We start from the raw sequence: 26,219 nt of genomic DNA on the forward strand, positions 1-26,219 counted from the left end.
TTCTCTTACCTTAGCACGCATTGGCCCTTGCACATAGGAGGCTCTCCAACATGTTCGTAGTCACTCACAAATTACCACTCAAAGCTCTGCTGAAGAGCGCATTAAAAATCTCGCTTCAGTTCTAGACTCAACACTCTCCAGACCTTTTACTAACCGATTACAGTCAAATACATAAAACAAAGTCTCTATGGCATACATATATCTATATGTATATATATATACAGCTAACTCAAAATATCTTTACTGTTTCAATTCTTTCAAGCTTTCTTCCAAAGCCTTTTCAAAACTATCGATATGACCAGCATAAACTGAATAACCCATATGACCAACACGGAAGTACTTACCCACCAACTTCTTGTGAATACCACCGGCAACAGTGTAGCCCTTCTCACCCAACTTCTTCAACAAATCAGGTCCATTGATATCCTCAGGAAAGTATACAGCGGTCAATCCATGTGCGGCAACATTATTGTTCTTGGGCAAAATGGTCAATCCCAACTCCTTAACCTTGGCCTTGAACTCGTCGGATTTCTTAGCTTGTGTGGCAAATCTCTTGTCCAAGCCCTCTGCAAAGATTTCCTCCAATGAGGTCTTTAAAGCGGTGATGGTTTGAACTGCAGGTGTGGCAAAGTATGCACCAGATCCACCTTCGTAAGCCTTCATGATGGGTGTCCATCTTTTCAAGCTGGCAAAGAAAGTTGTGTCCTTCTCCTTATTCAAAGCTTTGGACAATGCACGCTCACTAGCGTAAAAAATTGCCAAACCGGCTGGGACTCCAATGGCCTTTTGCGAAGCTGTCAAGACAAAGTCCAACCCCCATTTGTCAAACTCAATATTTTCAACACCAACTGAACAAACACCATCAACAATGATTAAAGTTTCTGGAGACACTTGCTTGACAACTTTGCTAATTGCCTCGACATCACTGACAACCGAAGTTGAAGTGTCAACGTGGGTTATGGTAATAGCAGCATACTTTTCCTTTTGCAATTGTTCCTTGACCTTGTCCAATGGAACAACATCTCCAATATCAGCAGTGATTACATCGACATCTGCACCGTAAACCTTCAAACATTCAGCAAATGAGTCGGAAAAGAACCCCGTTGACAAAACAAGAACTTTTTCACCTGGTTCAATAATGTTTGTAGCAGCAATGTCCCAGCCCAAAGTACCCGATCCACTCAACACATAACCCTGGGTGTTTGCATCTGTAGACTTGAACAACTTGCGCAAGTTTTGAAGCACGTATTGAAAAGTGTAGATGAAGTCGGGTGAAGTGTGAGCTTGTGAAGGCACAGCCATAGATGCCAACACATCGTCGCTGAATTCAATTGGACCTGGAATCAAAGTCAATCTGTGTTCTGGTTGTTTGTATTGGAAAGGAGCTGGCATTTTTGTGAATGTAGTGGATTGAAATGGACGATACTTGACTAATTGAGTAATAGATCTAGTAGTGGTGATAAATTTTGGTGCTTTGAACAAACTCGTCAACATATATATCTCAATTATGACAAGCGATACTATCAGAAGGAAGATGTTAAAAAGAGAAAAAAAAAAACTGTGCAAAAGGTTTTGACGAGTTTGAGTTTGATTGGATTATTAGGCGCGCATTGGTGCGGGAGGAAAGAAAAGGTCGTGTGTGTGTGTGTGTGTGTGTGTGTGTGGGGGGGGGGGGGGGGGGTTTGTCTTTTTCAGATTTGTTGCTTCTTTAACCTCGGCCCGAAACAGGCAAACAAATGCGAGTCAAATTTGACAGGGACAGACAGGTTTGCCAATGCCAGTGAGTTACCGTCGACGGGGAGTTTTTCTCTCGATTCATCTTCTTTGCTTGGTGTGCCTGATCCTGTGTGGTAGTCTTATTCTCATTTGTCATACCAGACAGTAACTGAAAGGTCAAGATTCACTCAATGGGAAGAATAATGCTTTCCTATATACAAAAGGTCGTGCTGTATTGCCCAGAAGAGTGACGCTACCATTGAGACACAAAGTTGTCAAAGAGTTGCAAAAAAAACAAACAAACAAACAAACAAACAAACCAGGAAGGGTCAAGAGAAGATGGCAAACCAATCAACATAACAGTGCAGAGAAATGAGATGGTACTAATCTACACAACGTCATAAACAAAGTATCAAAACATGTACATTGGCCAACAACTGGTGAGGGATTGTATGTGGCGTAACCGTCAATGTCATGTGTGAGAGTTTGCACCAACAATGCACCACTCTTTTGAACATAACAAAAAAGCAAAATGCAGAAACAAAAGACACGGGGCATACATATTCAGATACTGGACTGAATACATTGCATTGTAAGTACATTAAGGCTCTTCCACCTTCATAATAACTCACATCACTTCTTAATAGGAGTCAAGTAGACAACACAATCACCTCAGACCCTGCCCCCAAACCCACCCACCCCAACATTCTCCCACCTTGCAGTTTCCACGATCCGTTTAATTGTAGATCCACCTCAAAATTCACCACACGTTGTATTTTCCTAAATCTGATCACTCTTCTCCTTACCTTGAGTTAAAACTGTTCCATTTTCAGTTTTTTCTTGACACCCCTTGGCCATGACCCAGAAAAAAAAACACAACGGCCAAGATTCGGGATTATCTTAATTAGTTCTTTTCTATTGGGGGAGGGGGTTGAGTAAACTCTTCCATATTTGTTTTATTTCATTTTATTTTTAATTTAATAGAACCACTAAGTGAGCACTCTGATCCAGGCATGAAAAATTTAGGTATTAGTAATTCATGATCCTCCCTTTTTTAATGCTAAATCTCTCTCATTACCTCTTGCTCTCTCTAATACTCGCAACATTTGTGTAAAAACACTAAAGAACAGCTGGGCTCTGTCTGTAAATTTTTTTTTATTCTTCTTCTTTTATTCTTCAATCTCATTTCATTTCATTGCTTCATCCAATACCCAATTGTCAACAAATTAAATTATTTTCGACGAGCTGAAGCTGATCGATCACTTATTGGAGTTGTTGTGCTGGAAGACCCTCATTGATACCCAAGTTTGGACAGTTTTAGCATAATTGCACCTTGTCGAAGCCACCAAAGCCTTCTTATACACCATTCAGCTTAAATAAACAGACCGAACTGGTATTTTAGAAATAACACATCTTTTTATTTTTATTTTTTTTTCTTGATAGCATCAGATTAGAACCATAGAAAAAAGGGGAGGGGTAGGCAGTTATTAGAGTTTAGAACATCACCAATCTTATCCAAATGTCAGGTGTAATCACAACCACCACAACAAGCGAGTCGACAATTGAGATGTCGCCAGATGTGACAAATTCGAGAGAGTCCACTACCGACATCACCAATTCCACCAATTCCACCACATCAAGAAACTCCAGCAATGCAACTAATTTGGCCGACTCGTTGGATTCTACCAATTGCACCCATTGCACCAATTCCACCAATTCACAAAATTCCACTCATTCTACTCCAACAACCAATACACCAGCAACTTCCACTTCAACTAGCGACGACTCTGAAAGTGTAGATTCTGAAGTTAAGGAATTGATCAAAGGTCGCGAGAGTTTGACATTTGGTCCTGATGCAATAACAAACAACAACAACAACAACAACAATAGCACTAAAGACAGAGCACAGCCGCAACAACAAGGAAATAAAGCTGCTTCCAGTGTTGACTTAACCGTGTCTTCATCGTCCCATACGCCGTCAATGAGCCACCATCATGGACACGGACACGGGCACGGAAACCCATACGGACACGTGAATGGATATGCATATGGATCAAGCCCGTTTCACCATGGCAACTATGTCCGACTAGCTGACCAACAGGGAAATATCTTTATTTTGCATCCGAATGGGTACGCTACTCCAGTGAGACAGATTACTGGACATATAGGTGGAAGTGGGTATACTAATATGTTGACGCAACAGCTTTATTCCCAAAATTCAACACAAAGTCTTGCTGCTATACCGGCTCCTCCATTGCCTCATCCACATGCACATCCTCCTCCTCCTCCTCCTCCAGCAGCAGCAGAAGCAGCACTGCTAGTGCCAGTGCCAGAATCACCAGTAGCTGTAGCCGCACCAGACGCAGAAGATGCACAAGATGCACAAGATGCATCTATATCGTCAAGTTACCAAGTTCAGCCCGACCCCGATGGTGTCCACATCAATCCCAATGGGGGGTACGTGTCTTCATCAAGTAAAATGATGATGATGATGATGTCGTCAAATTCAGCAAATATACCCAATGGCGCAATGGGTGTTGCACCAGGAGGTGGTGGAAGTAGCCGTGGTAATGCTCTAGTTCCCACACACCCACCAGGCTCTTTTGGCCCCTTTGGTCCCTTTGTTCCACACGGATTGACAATGACACCGTCAACAACATCATCCACACGGTCACCGAATAGGAGAAATTTCCGAAAATTTAGACATTTGGGCAGCAGCAGCACCCGGAGTGGAGTCAATGGACGTCGTCATTCTAATTTGCACGAAGTGCAGAATTCAATCTTGACATTGGCGCAATTTTGTGGCGATTTGGATTTGGGTACGACTAATCGGTTTGGCAACTTGGATTCGACTTCGATTATTATTAATCTGAGTAGCGCTAATACGAGCTCGAGATCGAGTTTTAGAAGTGTTTTGCATCTTAAGAATAAGTAGGGATGATTTGGAGGGTGGCAGCTGTCGGAGATGTGGCTTGTGATGAAGGGAGGTGCCTTTTTATTATTTTTGGCGGATGTAAAGGAGGTAAAGTAGCAGAGCAGTGTTGAGTTGGCTTAATTGTGGTGTGTCAATTTGTATTGACATTTTCAATTACCGCCTCCTGTATGTTTTTATACATTAATGTTCTTGTGACAGTGGTAATTGTGACGTAGTGAAGTTTTTTCTTTGTCCTCTATGAGCTGCATCGGCCTGCTGGCTTTCTTCCATAGTGAAAGGTTTGATGTGTAGAAGAAAAAGTCACTTTCGCGATGTTTTGGAAATTGATCAAACTGTACAAACAGTTACCTTCTACACGTTGTTTTCTCACGTTTATTCTCACTTTGTCGACATGTCTACAGCCACACTAGCGGAAGAAGTCTCCGCATTCACATCCTCAATAATACCATCCATCCAATGCAAGTCGTCGCTAGCATCGATTGAACCACTAAAAATAGGTAAAAATGACTCCATGAAAGCACAAATTAAAAAGATGTTGACCATACTTGGGGATGAAAACACGGCTGTACTAAGTTATGGTGTAGCTCGAGATGTACAGAAGCTTGTATCGATAGTGGAAATAGTTAAGCAAAAGAAGAAAGAGGGAGGATCCATGTTGCATCAGTATAATTGTCTATTAAGTGTAAGAACAAAGATCAATCCGTATCAGAAACAACCGAATAAACATGGTGTTGAAGTTGTTGATTTTAGTAAGGATTTGGAAGATACTAGTGAAAGGCCCCGCAAGGAAATCGAGAAACAAGAGGAAGAAGATGAAGACAGGACTACGAATAAGAGAAGGAAGACACTGAGGGCAGCAGTCGAAGCGAATGAGAAGATTGCATTGACACAAGAAGAGAAAGAAATCCAACATGAAGTACGTGGTGACAAGGTGTACGAAATCCCTGTGATGTATGTTCTATTAAGCGATAAGGATCTTCTTCCCCATTTGGATAGTGATTGGACCATACAAAAAGCTGGACTGAATGTCGTGTAATATGTGCATAATGTCGTAGTATAGAGTGTTGTGACATAGATGGAAGTGTATGCTACCAATTTCAGTCGTATGTTTTTTTTTTTTTTTTTTTTTTTTTCTTTTTCTCTCTTTCTTTAACAACAACCAATCAGTTACTCAATCTAATCCAATCCACTTGATCAGAGAGGAAAATTTATTTTCACACATCTGTAAAGAGATACTGAATTCCATCAACACACACACACATTATTTTGCCACCACAACAATGCCTATCGATCCAGCCACTTTTAAGTTCGAAACTCCACAATTCGACCCAAGATTCCCTACCCAAAACCAATCTAAACACTGTGCTCAATCCTACGTTGACTATCACAAATGCGTCAATGTAAAAGGTGAAGACTTTGAACCTTGTCAATTGTTCTTCAAGACTTTTACTAGTTTGTGCCCCTTGGACTGGGTTGAGAAGTGGGATGATCAAAGAGCTGCTGGTAAGTTTCCTGTCAATTTGGATGCTTAAGGAGAAGGAAGAGGAAGAGGAAGAGGAAGAGGAAGAGGAAGAGGAAGAGGAAGAGGAAGAGGAAGAGGAAGAGGAAAAGAGAGAGAGGGGGACAGGGAATGGTGAGAAGAGTGTTTGAAGGTAAAAAGTCATTGACAGTTTATATGTATTGACAGTTTATATTTATTGACAGTTTATATGTATTGACAGTTTATATGTATTGAATGTTTATAACATAATGCATTTTTTAAATATATTTATCAACTCAATGTCATAGGTGCTCGGGTGAGTAACTGTTGATTCTGTAGTAAGCTTGTAGAAAGGGAAGGAGGAAGGAGACTCTTGAATATGCTCACTTGAAGGACTGCTGTGTTTTAGAGAGGTCAAACAATGACTGTGCCAGCTTTCCCCTTCGATTTCGGATCCTCCATTGTCCATGTTACTACGGCCTTTACACTAAGCATCTTCTTCTAATAAATATGTTACCATTATACCTGTGCTTGTGCCCTATATAACCCTATACACCTCCTCCTCCAATTTCCCTTTACATCACCATTTCCTCAATTTGCAGTTTCAAATGCTCAACCTCTTCATTAGAGACACTTGAGTCACCCAACTTATCATATGCTTGCTTAAGTAGATATTTCAACGCTTCATTCTCATTCATCAACAACGATTCTTGACTTTGACTATGGGAGCTGCTCTTGCTTAAGTTGCCAGTAGCAAACTCAGTCTGTTTGTTATTGCCACTTGATCCTGACCCAAAGGAGGGCAACTTCAAGTAGTCAGCAAATGACTTGACGTCATTGCCACTGTGCTGGCTACTGACCTCACTAATGTCGGAATAGATCGAGTCTAATTCAGCATTCTTGTTGCTGGAAACTACGTGGTGGTGATGATGCTGATGATGATGATGATGATGATGGATGCCACTGTGTGTGGAGCTAGTTGCACCAGATGCAGATAAGGTGGAAAAGATGGATGTTGTGGATGTGATTGTTGAATTGTTGAGTGCAGAGTTGTTGGATGAAGCGGTGTTTGATCGGTCGCGGGTGAATCCAGTATATGGCGACCTAGGAGTACTGCTGGATTGAACCTTCAGTGGTGATTTCAGTCTCATGTTTAAGGAAAGTGACTTGAATGTGTTGAGCAAAGACGATGCTGGCGTTGTAGCGACTGGCAAAGACGAGGAAGTAAAGTTCAATTCTGTATCTTGCAACGATTGTTGCTGTTGCTGTTGCTGTTGCTGTTGCTGTTGCTGTTGCTTCAATGGCACCGTTGTAGAAGGTCTTACAAACAATTCATCCCGCCATGTAAACAACAAGTCACCAAAGAACAAATCCAAATCATTAGCAACGGTGCCCCATTTTGTTTCATTAAGCAAGTGCTGATACACAACTTCCTCATCTCCCAATTCCAACGTCATCAAAATGGGTTTATTCACAATCAACAACCCCAAACTAATCTTCATCATACCCACTTTCCATCCTTGAAATTGACAAAAATCCATCACCCGATTAATGACAGATAAGTTGGCAGTGTGTGACGACATGAAAGATAGCCACCACTGATAGAGGAATGTCCGCATGTCCACTTGACACTCCAGTATCAAATGCGTGTACAATTGGTGATCCACAGTTTGCAAAATGAGGCTAAATTGATGAAACCAGAGCAGTAAAGTGCTCGACATGTGTCTTGCTGTGAATATATCGTGTAGTTCCAGCTCAGTCTCCATGATTGTCGTCAATGCATAAAATGTCAATTTGGAACATTGCAAATGATGATATAATACACCAACGAGAAACAATAACCCCTGGCAGTACCCCAACTCCAAATCGTAATTAGCATACACATTCAAAATCGTAGACAACTCATTACTCGTTGTACCTTGTTGGAAAAACCCAATTTGCGGGAACGTCCGCGTCAAATCTTTCGATATCTGTTGCGACACTTCGACACTATACGAGTGTTGGAAATTGTTAAAGACAAGGCTGATGGATTTGGGTACTTTTGTGTGGCAGAGTAAGAAAATCTGGCGCCAGATATGGGATCGAATGCAGTTTGGTATGCCTTGCTTCAAAACGAGCTCGGTGTAGTGTGGGAGGGTGTTTACGGTTCTGGTGGGGTTGTCGATGAAGCTTGTCCAGTAGAGGGATTCCAAGTTGGATGAAATGGTGGTGGTGCGCGTAATTGTTGATTGACAGCAGGATGGTTTTGTGGGGGGAGTGTCAGGTTGTGGGGATAGAATTGATGGTTCTGATGGTTCTGATGGTTTTGATGAGGAGAATAAGCTGGCTCCACATTTATCACAAGTTGCAAACTCATCTTGGCTAATATCGTACGATTCAATTATTTCATTCAAGGATAATGGAGCACCCCCTGAGAAAAGTGAACCACTTGTAGACGAAGCTGAACTGTCACACTCTTCACTTTCTTCCTCTTCTTCTGCTTGTTCTTCCTTGAATCGCAAATGGTCAATCTTGGCTTCGAAATTGTGCAAGATTGCCGAATGGTCGAGACTTGGCTGTCCTTCACTTAAGGACTCTTCGAATTCGAGTAGTGATTCGAAGTCAATCATTGTTACTGGATGTAGAGAGACGAGTTTGTGGTGAATGTGGTTGTTGTTATTTATGACACGGACGTGAATTTAGTTTTTTGGGTGTGCAAATGAATGTATGGACTGATTAGTGAATGAATGAATGAATGAATGGGTGAGTGTGTTAAACGTAATTGAATGAATGAATGATAGTTGGTTCTGTTAAGCTTTCCTTATCCTTCTTCTTTGGGATATGAATGAATGGTATGGGGAAGAAGGAGCTAGCCTTATATCTTGCTATTTGACATTATTTGGTTTGTTAACTCAATCGAGTAATTTTCTCTCTCGAGAAGCGTATTTTTGTGTAAGTATTCCATTTTTTTCTTTTTTTTTTTTTTTCCTTTCTGGCGTTTAACCCATATACAAGAGTTTACTAAGCTTCTTCTTCTCTTCTTTTGTTTACTTCCCCTTTCGCCGAGAGTGTTTGTGTGACTTCTTCTCGTGTACAAAAGTTTCACCAGAGTATGGATAACCAACAACACTCGACACCAGTAGATTCCCTTCCTTTTCTATAAAGACACCAAACTGGGTGACTCAAAGGAAGGGGAGATACCCTTGTAATTGTAAATTTCGAAGATGAAAGAGGGGGGGAGGAGCAGCACGAACTACGACTTTTTAATGTATGATTTTCACGTGACAATACTTCAATCGTGTTTTGGTGACTTTAGATAAGAGGTTTTTCTTTGATTGGTATTCACTGACTCAGCCCTCCTCTCTGGATACGAGATTGAGTAGAAGCTAACAATTCGCTAGATGACTTGGGATTGTATAGTCTGGCTGGCAGTGACAAAAAAGGAAATTATTGCCAGCATTTTTTCAACAAAGTGCAAATCAACTAGTGGGCTCAAACTTCCTATTCAGCAACACACCTACATATGGTCTACACTAGTACATGTAATTGAATATAGAAACACATAATGCTGATGGACATAAGCGCATTGAATGTACCAATTCCTTTTCTCTCATATACGTGTCTAATTCATCACGTGACATGGTAGCTTCCCCACGAAAAAGATTTTGCAGTACATACACGACTGAGATGAGAGAGGAGGACCTTTACTGGGTGGGGTGACCTAAACTCGGTTCTAAACTCTGTCCAACAATGGTGTACTATTTTACAGCACAAACAAAGAATGGTGATGATGGTGATGTCTTACTGGATATGATTGCCACCACCGACTGTACACCATACACAATCTACATGGGTAAAGATAAGTTTGAAAATGATCCATTAATCAAACACTCTCACCCTAAAAACATCTGGTTTCATGTCGACAACCACTCATCTGCCCATCTTTACCTACAGCTTACTCAATCACAAGTAATGAATTGGAAATCATTTGGCGAGTTCACCATTGAAGAAGACTTGTTAACACAACTTGCCCAACTCACCAAAGCCAATTCGATCAAAGCCAACAAATTAAACAACATCACCATCATATACACCCCTGTTGAAAATTTACATACGGATGGATCAATGGACACCGGAACTGTAACATTCAGAAACCCCAAACTTGTGAAACGTGTCAAGGTTGCTAAGCGAGAGAATGCAATAATTAACAAATTGGCCAAAACCAAGACAGAGACTTCAACTGCGGAGTTTATCAAATCACAAGAGGAGCTAGTGAGAGATATAGCGAAGCAGAGGAAATTGGCCGAAGCTAGAGAGAAGGAATTGAGTATGCAATATGCTCAACAAAAGCAGACAAATGCTGATCCATATGCTGATTTATTCAACAAGGATGAACTTGAAAAGAGCAGTAATGATAGACGACAAGAGAACTGGGATGAAGATGACTTTTGGTGAGATCAAAACAGACAATTTTGGATATTGTAGATATGAATATGTGTAATTGAAATGTTAGTTCTCTTTCTATATCCGGGTAACTTTTCTATAAGGGCGTGTACTTTTGTAGAAAATGAATAGGAAAAGAAGAAGAAAAAAAAAAAAAAATTCTCATCCAACAACTCAGTGTGGCAACACAAGACATACATTGAACACTTAACACAGCCCTTTTTCAGGACAGATAGATCATCACTCTCACCAGCTACGGAAGTACACTCAATTGATCTAATCAAATATTACACAACTCACACCCCAATCGAATCAATTTTTCTTTGTTTTTTTTTTTTTTTTTTTTTTGATAGAACGTTCTCCTTTAGCTTGTCCTGCCTACCTGGAGCTCCTTTCTATCATTGAATAAATCTTTCTAGTCAAGAGAAACATCTGTGGGTCTTTGCTATACATTTCAAATCGTGTCTTCTAAAGCATCAACATCTAGTGACGGCCCCAAGGGCACTGTGACCAAAGCTAACCCAAAACAACAACAGCAACAACAGCAACAACAGCAACAACAACAACTACTGAGCGATAAAGACCAGAAAGCGAGTTCCTACGTAGACGGTATTAAAATTAAGGATCCTGAATTGGACAAGGTATTAATCAACCAGTTGAGCATTTTATTAACCACCGTTGATTCATCTTCAGTTGACTCCCATTACAAACAGATTCGTTTTATTCACAAGAAAATATCTACAGATCTAATTGTCTTGAACAATTACTTTGAAAAGTTATTTGGGTTTATTAGATTTAGCGATTTCAAAAACACACATTCTGCATTATCCCCTATTGAATCGATATTTGCCAAGGAGCTAGACTTTATTGCTACCGAGCTATCTTTCTACGATTTATTCTGCATTCATTTGGATAGCATTATACCAGAGGATTTCAGTATTGTCAACTTCACCACCAAGTTTAATTGTGATCCAATTCTAACTTATTTATTGACAGTTAGATACCACAATAAAGGAGACCAACAACAAATTAAAGCATATTTCGAAAAGGCTCCATCGTCATTACTAACCCTTTTTAAAACGAGAGATTTTCCAAAAGGATACCATTGGTCACTACTACTCGAACACATTCTTAACACTTCATACTTCCCATTCTTAAGCAAACTAATCATTTTAAGTTCCATCAAGGCGTTTGATTCAGATCTTCCACCAATCACAAGATTTTATCAAAATATATTGAAAATGTCATTTAAAAGCTTGTTACAAGAAGTTGGATTTGAAAATATCGTACCGGAAAAGTTACTTACTAGTCTCTTGCAAATAAAGCCACAGGAAGTGGACCAAGGGATAGCATTGGTCTTGGCTGAGATTCTAATACCTGGATCGCAGGGGTTCAAGTACACTGCACCACCACTCAGTTTACCCGAATCAAATGCCAAAGGAGCTCAATTGCAGTCTTGCTTCAAATCAATTGAACAACTGGAAAACTTGCAAGTCAACTGGTACGAAGTTTTCAACTATATGCAACGATTTTTATTTGAATCAAGTCAAAGAAATGCTCAACCTTCTCCAGCCAGTGTATCACAATTTCTATCATCATTGGATTTCAAACAAGATCCAATTGATATTTTCCTCAATTACGAGTGGTGGTTTGATAAGACGTTATTGTACATTTTACAGACTAGTGATGCATCTCAAGGCGGTTATGACATTGCCTTGTCAACAAATTTACTGTTGTGTTTTGAGGAGGATCGTGATGGTCTTGGTCTACCATCCCATTTGGGACGCAATATTTTGAAATTCATCAATGTAGGTAAATTGGAGTTGCAAGTCATTACCAAAGTACAGTCGCAACAGATACAGCAGAATTTGAGTGACCATGACCGTGAGTTGAATGCATATTTAAATCAAATGTTTGACCGCGATTACAGGATATATCCCGAGTATGTGTTGGCGGCATCTTTATCCGTTATTGAAAAAACACCATTTATTAATGATTTGATTGATACTCTGATTTACTTGTTGATGGATAGTGATTCACCCGCATTGCCCAAGGTGATGCGCACATTGCAGGAGTTGGGACTTGTTGTAGGCAAGGCTATTGATTACTTCAAAAACAGATACACATTTGCTGCTGCTGAAAAGACTGCCGCAGAGAAGATTGTCAATAACAATGAAAAAGTTGCTGCTGCTATAGGCAAAACTATCTTACCTGCACAAAAAGTTGTTGCTGTATGTTTGAAGTTGAACATCTTGGATCAAGTAATGCATCAATTGTGGAGCACAAATGTCAGGTTGGCTGTCACGTTACTCATTGAGTCAACGTTTTTCAATTACGATTACAGAAAGGAACTTGAATCTAAGTTAAATGATCATCAATTGAGGAGCTCGCTTTACCTGTCGCTTGCGGACGCGCTTGCAGATAGAGTAAAATATGATGCCGAAACTCTTCAACAACACAATGAGCAACAGCAACAGCAACAGCAACAGCAACAGCAACAGCAACAGCAACAGCAACAGCAACTTCCCTTGCCAACGCCATCTCCACATTTGCCATTGTTGAAGCTTGAAACTGTTTATTATTTGCTTGAAAAGTTGAAAAGCAGCAATGGATTGGTTGATTTAGGAAAGTTGCAAGATTTGCAGGTTCTGTTGTTGACAACTTATCCAAGGTTGATCAATTTTGGTCATGGTCACGACGATGTCCTTCTTGCCAATGAAGCGAAATCGAGTTTTTTCCCTCCATCTGTTGAGTTGGAAATGAAAGATTACTACTCAAAATTGTACAATAAAACCCTCGATATTTCCAAAATGATCAACCTTTTGATCGCAATGAAGGCCAGCGACGATCCTCATCAACAAGACGTGTTTGCATGCATCATCCATTCGTTATTGGACGAGTATAGATTTTTTGGCGACTACCCACTAAATGCATTAGCGTCGACGTCGTTGTTTTTCGGAGTGGTTTTGGAAAACAATTTGTTAGAAGGTACAGCGTTGACTGTGGCTTTGAATTTCATTTGGGAAGCATGCAACAGCTCATCCGAGTCGAATATGTTTAAATTTGCAGTTCAAGCATTGTACAATTTCAAATCGAAGTTGCATGAATACCCAATTTACTGCAAACATTTATTGGAATGTCGTTCTTTATCGTCCCATGGCAAAATGTACCAAATTGTTAAAGATGCTTCCAATGGTATTCCTTGTTCTACTGCGCCCAGGAGCGGAAATACGCCCACCAGCACTACCCCAGATGTTGGACCAAGGTATCAATCTATCAATTTCGTTGAGCAAACTATCGGCTCTGCCAAACAGCAAGATCCACCAGAGGAAATTAGGGACAAGTTGCTCTTTTCTGTCAATAACATGACTTCGGAAAATTTACGTCTAACGGAAATACGCGAAGTTTTGAGGGAGGGATATTTTGCGTGGTTTGCTGATTATTTAGTTGCCGATCGAGCCAAGGCTGAACCGAATAATCATGAGTTGTATTCGAGTCTAGTGAAGGCCTTGGATGATGCCGTTTTCAAAGAGTACATTATGAACATTACCATGAAGGAGGTGTATCATTTGATTCGAAACTCAAAAGATTCACGAACTGATCGTAACAAACTTAAGAATCTTGGTGCCTGGTTGGGAAGGATCACATTGGCCGAGGACAAACCATTGAGAAGGGACTTGATTGCAGTTAAATTTTTGCTTGTTGAGGCATACGATTTCGATTCATTAAGTTTGATCCTTCCATTTGTTTGTAAAATCATGGCTCAAACTGTCAACTCCAGGGTGTTCAAGCCGCCTAATCCTTGGGTATTGGGTATTTTCCAAGTGCTATCTGAATTGTACCAATTTGCCGATTTGGTGTTGCAACTTAAGTTTGAAGTGGAAGTTTTGTTGAAATTGTTTGACATGAAGGTTGAAGATCTTGAACCAAGCGAGTTGATCAGAAAGCATGACAAGGACCCAAACAGATTGGCAGCTAAATTCGGACTCTTGCCTCAATCAGCTGGCGAGAGTCTTTCGTTGGACATGTCGCAGATGAATTTGGAACAACCACAAGCAGCTGCCAATTTCAATAATGTCGTGCAGTTGCCTTCATTTGATAAACCGTTCCAGCAAGGCCTTGCTCCTGGGCAACAGATTTTGCCTCAACAGCAGCAACCACAACTTGGATCAGTGCAAGGATACCCGCAACAAGGGCAGCTGGAATCGGGGTCGGAGACAAACTTTAGCAATCTTGTTGGTAGTGGTAATGTTACCCAGAATGCAAACCTGAGAAGAGCTCTCCAAGCCTCCTTGACTCGAGCAGTTCGTGAATGTACCGAGCCGATTATGAGCAGGGTTTCGGAGCCTATCTTGGTGACAACCGAGTTCTTGATCAAGAAGGATTTCGCCACCGAAAAGGATGTTGGCAAGATCAGAAGGTCATATCATAGAATGGCACAGCAGTTGACATATAGCATGGTTTTATGCTCGGGGAAGAAGATGCTTTATGATACTATTCAAGTCGCAATGATGCATTTCCTTTCCAACATGAACCACGAATTGTCACTAATGGAACTAACCAATGCCATTCAATCCAACGTGGGGCTTTGTGTTGACATTGTTTCTCAACTAGTTTCAAATAAGGTGATTGAGTTGATTGATGAAAGAATGAAACCGTACCTTATGAATCGCGAACGTCATGCTGGTGACGAATTGTATGTTGAGGAAGGAACACCTGAATATTCGTTGAGATTACCAGAACCGTTGGGGTTGAATAGAAAGGGGTTGAGCTTGCAACAGTTGAGTATCTATGAGCACTTTGGCGAAGTGAGAAATGAACTGCTTGATGGTCTCCGTGCTGCTGGATTAACCCCAACAGGGGCTCCAGCTACTCTTGCACATCCTCAACCACAACCACAACAACTTGCACAACAACAGCAGCAACAGCAACAACAGCAACAACAGCAACAACAGCAACAGAGACAGCAACAACCACAACTTGGTCAAGATTTCCCAGCACAACAACCAAGTTCTCTTGTCCAAGAGGATGTCATTTCTCTGGAACAATTGTTCACTGCCATTACTCGATTATGTGAAAAAGCTATACAGTTGGTGTCTGAAGTATCTCAAAGCAAGTTATCCGACTTACCACCGAACCATCCCATCAAAACAACCTTAACCCAAGCTTTAGCGATTGCTCAGAGCAATGCATTGAAATATCCCGATTTATTGCTTAGGGCGGCTCAGTATACCGTCAATTGCTTGTTTACACAAGTGCACAACAATCCAATGAGTAACGAAATATATGTTGTTGTTCTTGACAAATTGTGTGAGTTTTCCCCATCGACTGCTAAGGATGTGATTTGGTGGTTGGTGAACTCACCTGATGAACGGAAGTTTAACATGCCGGTTATTTTATCGTTGTTGAAGGTGCAATTGATTCAGCCTATAAAGCTTGATGACTCAATTAGTAAATTGATCAAGGAGTCGCACAGTCCTGCAATTGTCAAATTTGGTGCTAGTTTGTTGTTGAATGTGTTCACTGCGGAGGAATCGGTACGTCCAATTGCATTGAGGTCGGAGTTTGCAAAGACTTTGGATGCGTTGCATGAATACAAGAAGTTGCCATTATCCAGTGAGGAGGATAAGCAAGCTCAAGTTGAGGTTGACAAATTGTTTGAAGTGTTGAATACATCGAAACCTGCAACGTCTGAATTGTATGCGCAAATGGGTTATGTTTTCACTGAATGGGTAAGGTTGTTAACTCATGGTGATCAAGATACTCGAGTGACTCAAGAACAGTTTGTTGCAGGATTGGCCAAACTGGGAATATTGAGCAATGCTGATCAATTCAAGACTTTTTGGAAGGCCGCTATTGATATTTCGACACTTGTTTTCACTACTGAGCAAGAACTTCGGAGTAGAACTCAACATGAAGCGTATTTGTCGATTGATTGTTTGGCAGTTTTAGTTGTGAGGATAGTATTGAGTGTTGAAGAAGAAGGACAAGCTGCTCTCTATTTGAGAAAGATTATCGCTGTGATTGTTTTGAACTTGGTCACTGACCATGAGAACAAATTAGCTTGGAATGATCGTCCATATTTCAGATTTTTCTCGTCATTGTTGTCTGCTTGGAATGATGCATCAGTGTTGGATGCAAATGCAACCACAAAACTTGATGTTGAGTTTTATTCATTTTTGGGTGAAGTTTTCAATTCGCTTCAGCCTATTGTGTTACCTGGCTTTACATTTAGTTGGATTTCATTAATCAGTCATCGTATGTTTTTGCCACAGATTCTTGAGTTACCTGAAAGAGCTGGTTATGGTATCGGTGTCAAATTGTTGACTTCGTTATTGAAATTTCAACAAACGTATCAAAACAAGGATAGCAATCGTGATGTTTTGAATGTCGTTTTCAAAGGCATCAATCGAATTTTTGTTGGATTGATTCATGATTATCCAGAATTCTTGGTTGAATGTCACTACCAGTTGGTTACTGCTATTCCAAGGGGATACATTCAGTTGAGAAATATCGTGTTGTCTGCAACACCGAAAGATATAACTGTGCCAGATCCATTTACTCAAGGGTTGAAAGTTGAACGATTGCCAGAGATCAATGATGCCCCAGCTGTTTACTACAAGCCGATTGAAGATTTGGCAAAAGTTGGGTTAAAGAAGCCAGTGGAGAACTTTTTGCGTATACCTGCACCTGGATTAATGAGAACAATCTACAACGGACTCAAATTAAACCAGCCAAAGATTACTGATGAGTTTGGATACACTGAAACCATTACATTTAATACTAAGTTAATCAATGCTTTGGTGTTACATGTGGGGATGAATGCAGTTGCTGAAAAGAGTCCAGCCAATCGTGGATTCAATACCAAGACATCGCAAGTTTCATTACTCGTTGATTTGATGAATTTTGGATCGAATGAGTTCAAATATATCATGTTGAGCAGCATTGCCAATCAATTGAGGTACCCCAACAGTCATACTCACTGGTTTATTGGTATCATTCTTCATTTCTTTAGTTCAAATTCGATTTGGAATTCGTCGACAAGTACCAAATTGGCAGTGCAAGAAATCATTACAAGAGTGTTGTTGGAGAGAAGGATTGTCAATAAGCCACATCCATGGGGATTGACTATCTTGTTCACGGAATTGGTCAAGAATGAGAGTTATGGATTGTTTGAGTTGCCATTTGTTAAGAATTCGATTGAGGAGATCAAGACTATATTTGATACCTTGTCTACGAATGTTAAGGGATAAAGTTGATAGAGAAAAAAAAAAAAGAGATGGAGAGTGGATGTTTTGTTTTATAGAGACGAGGGGAATGGGCGGGGGGAGGAACCACTGTATTATGTATATACTTTGTACGAATGTAATGATTAATTATAGTCTGCTTGAAGTTGATGTAGATGGGTTGGTTGATGTTTGAGTGTGTGCAGTGTGGTGACAGCGGAAAAGAAAAATCAACGGCAAAAAATCGCCGAATGAAAATTGATCACAACCAACAACTAGCAATCTATACACTGCAACACTACAGATCACATTTCTATACCTCACTAACCACATAACCACAAGCTCCTTCCATCGAAATGTCTAGAGTCAAGAGAATCGCAAAAGAATTAGAAGAGTGTCGTCAAGACAAACAATCGGGTGTCACTCTTGAGCTCAACAACGATGCTGACTTAACTCATTTAACAGGATACTTTGCCGGTCCACCAGGAACACCATACCAAGGAGGACTATTCCAAGTGGCTATAGATATCCCCAACGAGTACCCCTTCAAGCCACCACAAATGAAGTTCACCACCAAAATTTATCACCCCAACATTTCCTCAGTCACCGGTGCTATATGTCTTAATATCTTGAAGGATAAATGGACACCAGTCTTGACATTGAAGTCGACTTTGATTTCGTTGCAACTCTTGTTGCAATCACCAGAGCCTAATGACCCACAGGATGCCGAAGTTGCCAAGCATTATTTGAGTAATAAGGCTGGGTTTGAGGAGACCGCTGCTTACTGGACAAAGTTGTATGCAAATGATGGGAAGTCCGAAAGTGAGCTGGGAAAAGGCGGGGGTGCTGTTGAAGTGAAGGATTCGGCGTTGTACGGGATTGATGATTCGATCGTGACTCAGTTTGAAAATATGGGATTCCCTAGAGATAAAACCATTGAGGTCTTGAGAAGAATGGGTATCAAGAGTTTCAACGGGGTTAGTAATAAGGGTGATTTGGAGAATAAGATTTTGGAGGAGTTGTTGAGAGAGTGCCAATAGAGGAAAGGAAGTGCGGTGTGGAGAGGAAGATCCTATACATAGTTCAAACAGCATTTTCCAGAAATGGGTGTGTACCTAGTGTAGATTTGGCCGTAACTGACCAGCACCAGTACCAAGCTCAACGCAAGTAAGAGCTGTTGGTATCCTTCTATCCTCTATATCTTCCAAGCTTGGGAGTCCTGCATAAAACATAGAAACCGCTATTGGTAGCGCGTAATGAAAAATTTGATTTTGATCGCGAGAGATCACACACACACACACATACACACACACACCTTTGAACAGGAAACCACCAACAGCATAGCTCATTTAATCTGTACATTAGACACTTGATTGATATCTATACCAATCATTTAACATTACCCAGCTAAAACACATCAGACCCAATCTACATTTCTTTTTTTGTTTTTTTGTTTTTTTGTTGTTGTTGCATCATTCTTTTATTTGGTTTTCTTTGTATTCACCATTCAGTTACCTGATTCTTTAGCATCATCATCAATCCTGTCGTTCCTTTCACATATTGCAAACCATGACTACATCACCAACTCCAGCACAAGAAGAACGTAAACAAACTCCATCAACTGCTCCTGCTCCTGCTCCTGCTGCCAACGGAGAACAAGCGTTGAGTGACGAAAGAGTTTCAAACATTGGGTGGTATTTCATCAAGTCGTATTACGATTTCTACATTGCCAAATTGGACGTCATTCACAAGATTTACCATGACAATGCTTCAATTTTGCACGATGCATTTCCTAAAGACGACAAGAAAAACGGCGGGGAGGGCGAGTTGACCGCTAGCTATAAAGCTAAAGGCACTGACGCTATCAAGAAGTGTTTTGCTGAACATTTGTCGGGAGGTGGTAATGACAATAACAGAATTGTCATTACTAGTGCCACTTTCCAAGTTTCGTTGGAGAAGAATATCATTATTGTCACTTTTGGCGAATGGTCTAAGAATGACTCACCATTTAAGCAATTTACTCAAACATTTGTCTTGACTCCTGGTAAAAGAGAGAGCACTTATGATTTGGCTAATGATATTTTGAAGTTTGTTGAAAATAACGGATATAAGCAACAAGCGAAGAAGGAGGAGCAAGAGGATGGTGAGAGGGACGGTGTCGATGCAGGAGTGAAATCTGCTGTTGAAGAGCCAACCCCAGAATCAATTGAGAAGAAAGTTGTTGACAAGAAGGAGGAAAAAGAGCAACAAGCACCAGTAGAGGTGAAGAATGAAGAAGTAAGTGGACCAGAGAAGGAGGAAACAGTTGTCGAGAAAGCGGAGCCAAAAAAGGTAGAGACCCCAGAACCACCAGCAAAGGAAGACGAAAATGAACAGCAACAACAACCACAAGAGCAACAACCACAACAAGAATCACCAAAGAAAGAGAAGAAACCAGAAGAAACCGCCAAACCCAAGAGCCCACCTCAACCGATGACATGGGCCGACTTGGCCTACCAAGCTGTCCCTGCATCAAAACCTGCATCGAAACCAACAACATCAACCAGTACAGCCACATCCACCCCAACTTCCACCAAGAAGACCCCAGTAGCTACACCACCCCAACAATCATCATCTGGAGCAAGTGGAGCGGGCAGTGGCAAATTCAAAAAGGATGAATGGTATCCAATCTATATTCGCGGTATCCGTTCAATTGATGAAAAAGTCTTGAGAGATCACATCACCAAGAAATTTGGTGAATTGAAATTTTTCCGCACCAGTCAAAACATTGCCTTGTGTGATTTCGTCTTGAAAGAAGCCCAGAGAAAAGCATTGGATGCAAAGGAGACTACTTTAGATGGAGTAGTTATCAATTTGGAACCTAGAGAACTGAAGACTGGAAATAATTTCCATAATAATGGTGGCCACAAGAAGAAGTTTGGTGATAAGGAAGGTGGCAAAGATAAGGTCAAAGGTGTCAGCGGTAATGCCAATGCGGCCGTTGGTGGTAGTGGCAAGTTTACTGATGGAAGGAAGATTAGTGGAACTGGTGGCAATACAAAACAAAAAGCGGGCAAATTGACAAAATAAAGAGAAGGAGTTTGGGGGGAGAGGAGAGGGGAGAGGGGGAACATGAGAAGCTCAAGATTGAGATGGGTAGTATATCCATACAACAGTTTGAAAGTGAGCTGGGTAGTGTAAATGTGTGTATAGAAAAGGATGTTTGAATAGACTGTGGTAAAAACTCTGTGCTGTAGTGTGTTGCAGTGCTACCAATTTGTGTTGACCAATTGAAATTTTTTCTCTCCTCTCTCTTTCTCTCTCTCTGTAACACACAGAAAAATTGTAAGTGGGAAAGCCTTGACTAGAGCTGATCCATTCACCATTTACACCGTACCATCATGTCACAAATATTACCATTCACAGAGGCAAACACCAAAAGGGTATCCTCCTTATTCAGGCAAGCATTGCGTACTGCGTTCGACCACTCGTTAAAATTCGACTTGTATCGTGCACAAACGATAAATATTCGTTCTCAATTTGAAGCCAATAAACATGTAAACAATGTGGAAGAGTTGGAGCGATTGATTAAGGTTACTGAGGCTAAGTTGAAGGAATGGAAGCATCCTGATCCTTATATTCCTCCTTGTAGGCCTGGTGGAACCAAGTACCAGAGAAATATTCCAGTTGCTAGAGAACCACTTGTGCCAGGTGATTGGTAGAAGAGCAGTGGAAGAGAAGAGAGGTGAAGCGGAGTGGAGAGAAGAAAAGAGTCGAAAAGTGAATGAAAGCATAGCGCTGAATATGTCTGTGTATATTTATAAATGTTACAAATGTTTCTATATCCATAAGTGTAGATATTTTCTAGTATATCAAAGTGTCACCCACCTCCTCATACGTCGATGTCCCCTTCCATTGTTTCTTCAAGATACCTGCCGACACATCGGCAGTAGCAGCGCCAATCTGCCTCACCATGGCAAAATACTTCAACAAAAGCTTCTGTTGGTCCTCACGCACCGCTTGCAACCCAGTAATCAACAATGGCCACTGAATCATCAACAACAAAAACGGCGATGCGTGCTGCTGCACATCGGAGAAATTATCAAGGTACGTTATGAATGAAACGATTTTATCAACTAGTTGGGACACGTTGGGGTTTGTTGGCGGCAAGTGGTAGAAACGGGTCAAGATTAGGATGATTGAGGACAAGACAAATGCTTGATGCGAGATGTCTTGCCAACTTAGCCAAAAGCTCGATTCGCCAACTCGGATTTCCTCAATGGGTAGCCCCGGTGTGTACTTGTGTAGTTCTGATTCGGGGATTATTCCTTTGGAGTCGATATAAACGATTGTTGTTTGTTGGTAAAAATCAGACAAGATTCTCATATTCTGTAGCGAGTCTATCACTAAGGGAGGAGGCATACCTGGAGAGGTATTGGTATTGGTAGCGGTGGGAGTAGTGTCATTATCAGCAACAGCAGACTGACTTCGTCGGTATTGGTTAAGTAGCTTGAACAAATCTCGGAAACATGTTATACAAGTGTTGTGAAATCCCATAAGATTATTGAATCCTTGTTCAGTAATCACGCCCAATTCACAAAGAATTCCAATTTCATACTCTGACCCCGACGACATCAAATGGTCAATCTCATAATCTGTTTTCAAAGTACCTCCAATACTTGTACTTAGCCCAGCCAAGATTTCAATTGACATGAACCAATACTTACAAAACACAAATACTTTGGAGACGTTGGCCATGTAGTTACTGGTTGAGATCTTGAGAAGGAGGTCCTTGCACCCAGTTAGATGCGGACGCCATTGCTGTGTACTTGTGGCAGTTGCCGCTGTAAGTAGGAGTAAAGTCAACAACACACCTTCAATGTTTGAATTCAAGTTGGTCACTTTCTTGGCCGGTTCAAGTAGTTTTAGACATCTCGACAAGTATGCACCGTATGCCTTGTCATCCTCCGGTTGTCCATACTTCATATAACTTGTTTTAGCTCCTTCTGCAAGAACTGCCGCTAGCAAACACGGTTCTGTTTTTGCAGTTTTTAAAATGACGTCTCTGGCTGGGTTAGAAGTAGATTTGGTCTTTGAATGGTAGACATTGAATGGTTCAATAATGTTGGCGAAATTGTTGTAAAATTGTTCCAAGTACAAGAGTTCATGTTTCCGTTTGAGTTTTATGTAGTCAACGGGTACATTCATGATATACGCGTCGTCGAGAAAGTGCTGTTGGTGGTTATCCTGTGGATAATTCTGGTGCTGTTGGTGTTGTTGGTGTTGCTGGTGTTGCTGTGATTGGTGTTGCTGTGATGATGGTGAGTGTTGTACTGACTGTTCTACTGGCGAAGCGCTGAAAGGTGTATCATTAAAGAAATCCAATTGCAAATCCTGCTGGAAGGGGATGTTTTGAAACTCCATAATTTCATTGACCAAGTTGGATAAGTCATTAGTCAACATGTTTAAATCAGTTCCGTTGAGGAAATGCAAATGATCCTCATTGTGGTTGTCGTTTATAAGGTTTTCAATGTTTAAAAGCGATCTTCTCTGCGGTTCCTGCGGCTGGGTGGTGGGTAATGGAGTCGTTACTGAGGGTGAATCAATGCTGAATGCGTTTGGTTGTGAAGGAGCAGAGTTCACCATGTTTGCATTGTTATTGCCAATGGATGGTGTGGCTGATGATGTTGGCGACGTAAAATGATCACTACCGGAACCAGAACCAACCCCATTCGATGGAGAAGAGGTGCTCGGCCCTGCCCCGTTCTTCTTAGTTTTCTCCAGTTGCAAATGTCGTTTAGGTACGTCGTATTGAACGGGTAGGAAATGGGTAGATTTACCCAAGTTTTCAATCTCTTCTCGAATCAATCTCCGTGAAATTCGTAATACCTTCTCACCAGCTAATGGATACGAACAAGTTTTGCCGAGCCGTACACATGTAGAACAAGCTGGTTTCTCTTCGGGGCATTTTATCTTACGCCGTTTGCATTCACGGCAACCCTGACGGGAATACGATCTACGTTGGCTTGGATTGGTTGCACTAGTCATTTCAACGATTTAAAGATTGGACCAAAACTGGGGAGTAATGTTTTCTCCTGTGTGTTTGTGTGGGTATAGTAATAATATGTGGTATTGAGGTAGTACTGAATTATGCATAAAGCAAGTGGGTAAGAGAAAGGGTAAGGAGAAGGGGGAGCGTATTATTGTGCTGCTCACTTCTTGTATGAAGCCGAAATGAGATCGTATAGTGGTGATTCGCCAAGTATGTTGTATCTGATGAAGAGAGGTTACACGAGATCCAATGCACTTGCCAAAAGGCGATGATTGATGATTCTTATAATTGTTTGTCGCAGGATACAATGTTACGACTCTGTCAAAATTAATTGCGACATAGACAATACACGTGACTGATAAGCACGTGCATAATCTCTGCTACACAAAGACAGCAAAAACAAAAAAAAAAAAGATAAACAAAAAAAAAAAGCGCAACTGTACATTATACACAATACATTAACATTCAAACAAGAGAAAAGACAGCTTTTACACCCAGTTTTTAAATCTACTTCGATCATAACAAAATAATAGACAACTTTTATTCAAGATCAACTGTAACTGGATCCTTTTTCTTTTTTTTTTTTGTTTTTGCCATTCTGATGTTGCACACTACGATTAAACCACTTTACATACTACATTATCTCGTATAAAATGACTTCTGTTACCGCGTATATTCAAGCAAGTATCATATTGGTCCTACAACATCTTCAAAGATACGTCTTTCACCCATCGAGGTTGATTACTAAGTCTACACCACAAATTGGCTATAACTTCGGCGGTCATACAGCGTTGATTGAGTCGTCAACACGCCACACTACACCGATTAAAATTGCTGATGGAGATCATGGAATTGTGAAGTTTTCTGAGCTAGCAAATGTTTCTGTACCAAAGTATGCAACTTGGAGTGGGCGTGGGCGTGGGCGTGGGTGTCTGACTATAATGCCACTAGCCACTGATGAAGTCGAGTCCTTGTCGTATGGGTTTGCGACTATTTTTATGGCAAGTTTGATTTTGTTTGTTGTTAGATTGATTGTCTCCAAGTGGCGCCAAGTATTGGGAACTGAGTTGGTTGAAGTTGACTTGATGAGTAAAAGTGTTGTGGATGACATTGATGATGATGTTGGTGGCGGTGGTTTTGATTTGATACAGTCTTCTACATTTAGTGAGATTGTTGAGTGGAGTATTGGTGTTGATGGGATACGTTCACCTCGATTGACCACGATTATGGGCACTGATGGAGCAGAGTGTAGTGATGAGGAGGAAGAGGGAGTTGTGGAAGTTGATTCATTTCAGGCAGCCTCAATTCGAAATTTTAAAAAGTCACAAGATATTCAAAGTATAACGAGGAGTGAAGGTGGAAGACATGATTCAAGAGGATACTGTGAGAGGAAGAGCACTGAGGTGAGTGGAAGAGATAGTATGAGATCATTGCCAGTTTTTAACGAGTCCATAACCACAATAGCAGAGGTTACTCCCCAACCCAGTCTCGAAGGTATAAAGCCTTCTCTTACAATCACTTTTAATGATGCAGAATCGCATTTGGACTCTACTGAAATTGGCCTCACACAAGACCTCCCACTGTCACTACCTCCAGAAAAGTTAATCACATCAGAAATTTTTGCTGTACATGAAGCTGGATGCTCACTGGCCGATCTTGTACCAATCTCACCCTTCACAAATAATTCATTTCTGCCACGTGAAGATAGTCAACAGGAACCAGCCACACCAGAACTTATCAACTTGGGTCCACCTTCAACCAGGATAAAGTATGCTAATGGAGTAGGTGAAGAATTTGGTGTTGTTGCGCGAGGTTCTGACTCTGGGTTAAATATATTCTCAAATCACAATGGTGCTGATTTTGTGACATACCATCCTTTGATGGAACTTCATTCGCAACTTTGGGATCGTCAACCACTTTTGGTAAATTCAACTTCGTTGTCAAGGAGCTCATCGTTTATTTCACAGCCGGGGAGCTATTCGAGAGGTTCTGTTTGTTTGTTGAGCCGATGTGGAAGTGTGAGTGGGAGTATATGTGGAGGTGGAGGTGGAGTCAGAAGTTTTAACTTTGAGTTTGACATTGATGGACGTACTCCTTCTGCGAGGTTAGTGAGTTTGAGTCCCTATGTGTTAAGAGAGGATGCAGTTGTGGGTGTAGAGGAAGTGGACGACGAAGAGGAACTTGAGGGGGCTGTGGAAGTGGAAGAGGAAGTGGAGAAGTTTGCGACAGATCAGCAGGATATCTCACAAAGTACTATGAGTGAAGGGAGCGCATTAAATGACTATGATGGTAGTGGGAGCGGAAGCGTACACCCGATGCACCATAATGGAAATCTATACACCTTTGAGCCACCCATTTACGCTGAATATTGAGATATGAGAGATGGGTAAGTGAAAAAAAAAAAAAAAA

The 26,219-nt window shown here is 41.0% G+C and overlaps 10 protein-coding genes across 10 annotated transcripts; 7 read left to right on the forward strand and 3 right to left on the reverse strand. All coding sequences in view use genetic code 12, as the record gives it.

Moving 5' to 3' along the window:
- Nucleotides 1-240: 240 nt before the first annotated feature.
- Nucleotides 241-1,494, reverse strand: KGF57_001770 (pyridoxal-phosphate-dependent aminotransferase family protein; the record flags this gene model as incomplete). The annotated part of the gene is made up of 1 exon (XM_051751011.1): nt 241-1,494. One exon carries the CDS (start codon nt 1,492-1,494, stop codon nt 241-243), a length of 1,254 nt encoding a protein of 417 aa, XP_051609744.1.
- A 1,741-nt stretch (nt 1,495-3,235) lies between these two features.
- On the forward strand, nt 3,236-4,651 carry KGF57_001771 (uncharacterized protein; the record flags this gene model as incomplete). The annotated part of the gene is made up of 1 exon (XM_051751012.1): nt 3,236-4,651. One exon carries the CDS (start codon nt 3,236-3,238, stop codon nt 4,649-4,651), a length of 1,416 nt encoding a protein of 471 aa, XP_051609745.1.
- Nucleotides 4,652-5,042: 391 nt separating this feature from the next.
- KGF57_001772 (COX12) lies at nt 5,043-6,183 on the forward strand (the record flags this gene model as incomplete). Its single annotated transcript, XM_051751013.1, has 2 exons — nt 5,043-5,602; nt 5,850-6,183. 2 exons carry the CDS (start codon nt 5,043-5,045, stop codon nt 6,181-6,183), a joined length of 894 nt encoding a protein of 297 aa, XP_051609746.1.
- Nucleotides 6,184-6,706: 523 nt separating this feature from the next.
- Nucleotides 6,707-8,740, reverse strand: KGF57_001773 (TBC domain-containing protein; the record flags this gene model as incomplete). The annotated part of the gene is made up of 1 exon (XM_051751014.1): nt 6,707-8,740. The coding sequence occupies one exon, from the start codon at nt 8,738-8,740 to the stop codon at nt 6,707-6,709; it is 2,034 nt and encodes a 677-aa protein (XP_051609747.1).
- Nucleotides 8,741-9,860: 1,120 nt separating this feature from the next.
- On the forward strand, nt 9,861-17,806 carry CDC39 (CCR4-NOT core subunit; the record flags this gene model as incomplete). The annotated part of the gene is made up of 2 exons (XM_051751015.1): nt 9,861-10,561; nt 11,041-17,806. 2 exons carry the CDS (start codon nt 9,861-9,863, stop codon nt 17,804-17,806), a joined length of 7,467 nt encoding a protein of 2,488 aa, XP_051609748.1.
- Nucleotides 17,807-18,135: 329 nt separating this feature from the next.
- On the forward strand, nt 18,136-18,819 carry KGF57_001775 (E2 ubiquitin-conjugating protein; the record flags this gene model as incomplete). Its single annotated transcript, XM_051751016.1, has 1 exon — nt 18,136-18,819. The coding sequence occupies one exon, from the start codon at nt 18,136-18,138 to the stop codon at nt 18,817-18,819; it is 684 nt and encodes a 227-aa protein (XP_051609749.1).
- A 529-nt stretch (nt 18,820-19,348) lies between these two features.
- Nucleotides 19,349-20,848, forward strand: KGF57_001776 (uncharacterized protein; the record flags this gene model as incomplete). Its single annotated transcript, XM_051751017.1, has 1 exon — nt 19,349-20,848. The coding sequence occupies one exon, from the start codon at nt 19,349-19,351 to the stop codon at nt 20,846-20,848; it is 1,500 nt and encodes a 499-aa protein (XP_051609750.1).
- A 311-nt stretch (nt 20,849-21,159) lies between these two features.
- KGF57_001777 (uncharacterized protein) lies at nt 21,160-21,480 on the forward strand (the record flags this gene model as incomplete). Its single annotated transcript, XM_051751018.1, has 1 exon — nt 21,160-21,480. The coding sequence occupies one exon, from the start codon at nt 21,160-21,162 to the stop codon at nt 21,478-21,480; it is 321 nt and encodes a 106-aa protein (XP_051609751.1).
- Nucleotides 21,481-21,622: 142 nt separating this feature from the next.
- Nucleotides 21,623-23,806, reverse strand: LYS14 (Lys14p; the record flags this gene model as incomplete). The annotated part of the gene is made up of 1 exon (XM_051751019.1): nt 21,623-23,806. The coding sequence occupies one exon, from the start codon at nt 23,804-23,806 to the stop codon at nt 21,623-21,625; it is 2,184 nt and encodes a 727-aa protein (XP_051609752.1).
- Nucleotides 23,807-24,463: 657 nt separating this feature from the next.
- On the forward strand, nt 24,464-26,182 carry KGF57_001779 (uncharacterized protein; the record flags this gene model as incomplete). Its single annotated transcript, XM_051751020.1, has 1 exon — nt 24,464-26,182. The coding sequence occupies one exon, from the start codon at nt 24,464-24,466 to the stop codon at nt 26,180-26,182; it is 1,719 nt and encodes a 572-aa protein (XP_051609753.1).
- Nucleotides 26,183-26,219: the final 37 nt, after the last annotated feature.

This window comes from Candida theae (genome assembly GCF_024610275.1).
Source record: "Candida theae strain CBS 12239 chromosome Unknown scaffold30, whole genome shotgun sequence".
Lineage (NCBI taxonomy): Eukaryota > Fungi > Ascomycota > Pichiomycetes > Serinales > Debaryomycetaceae > Lodderomyces > Lodderomyces theae.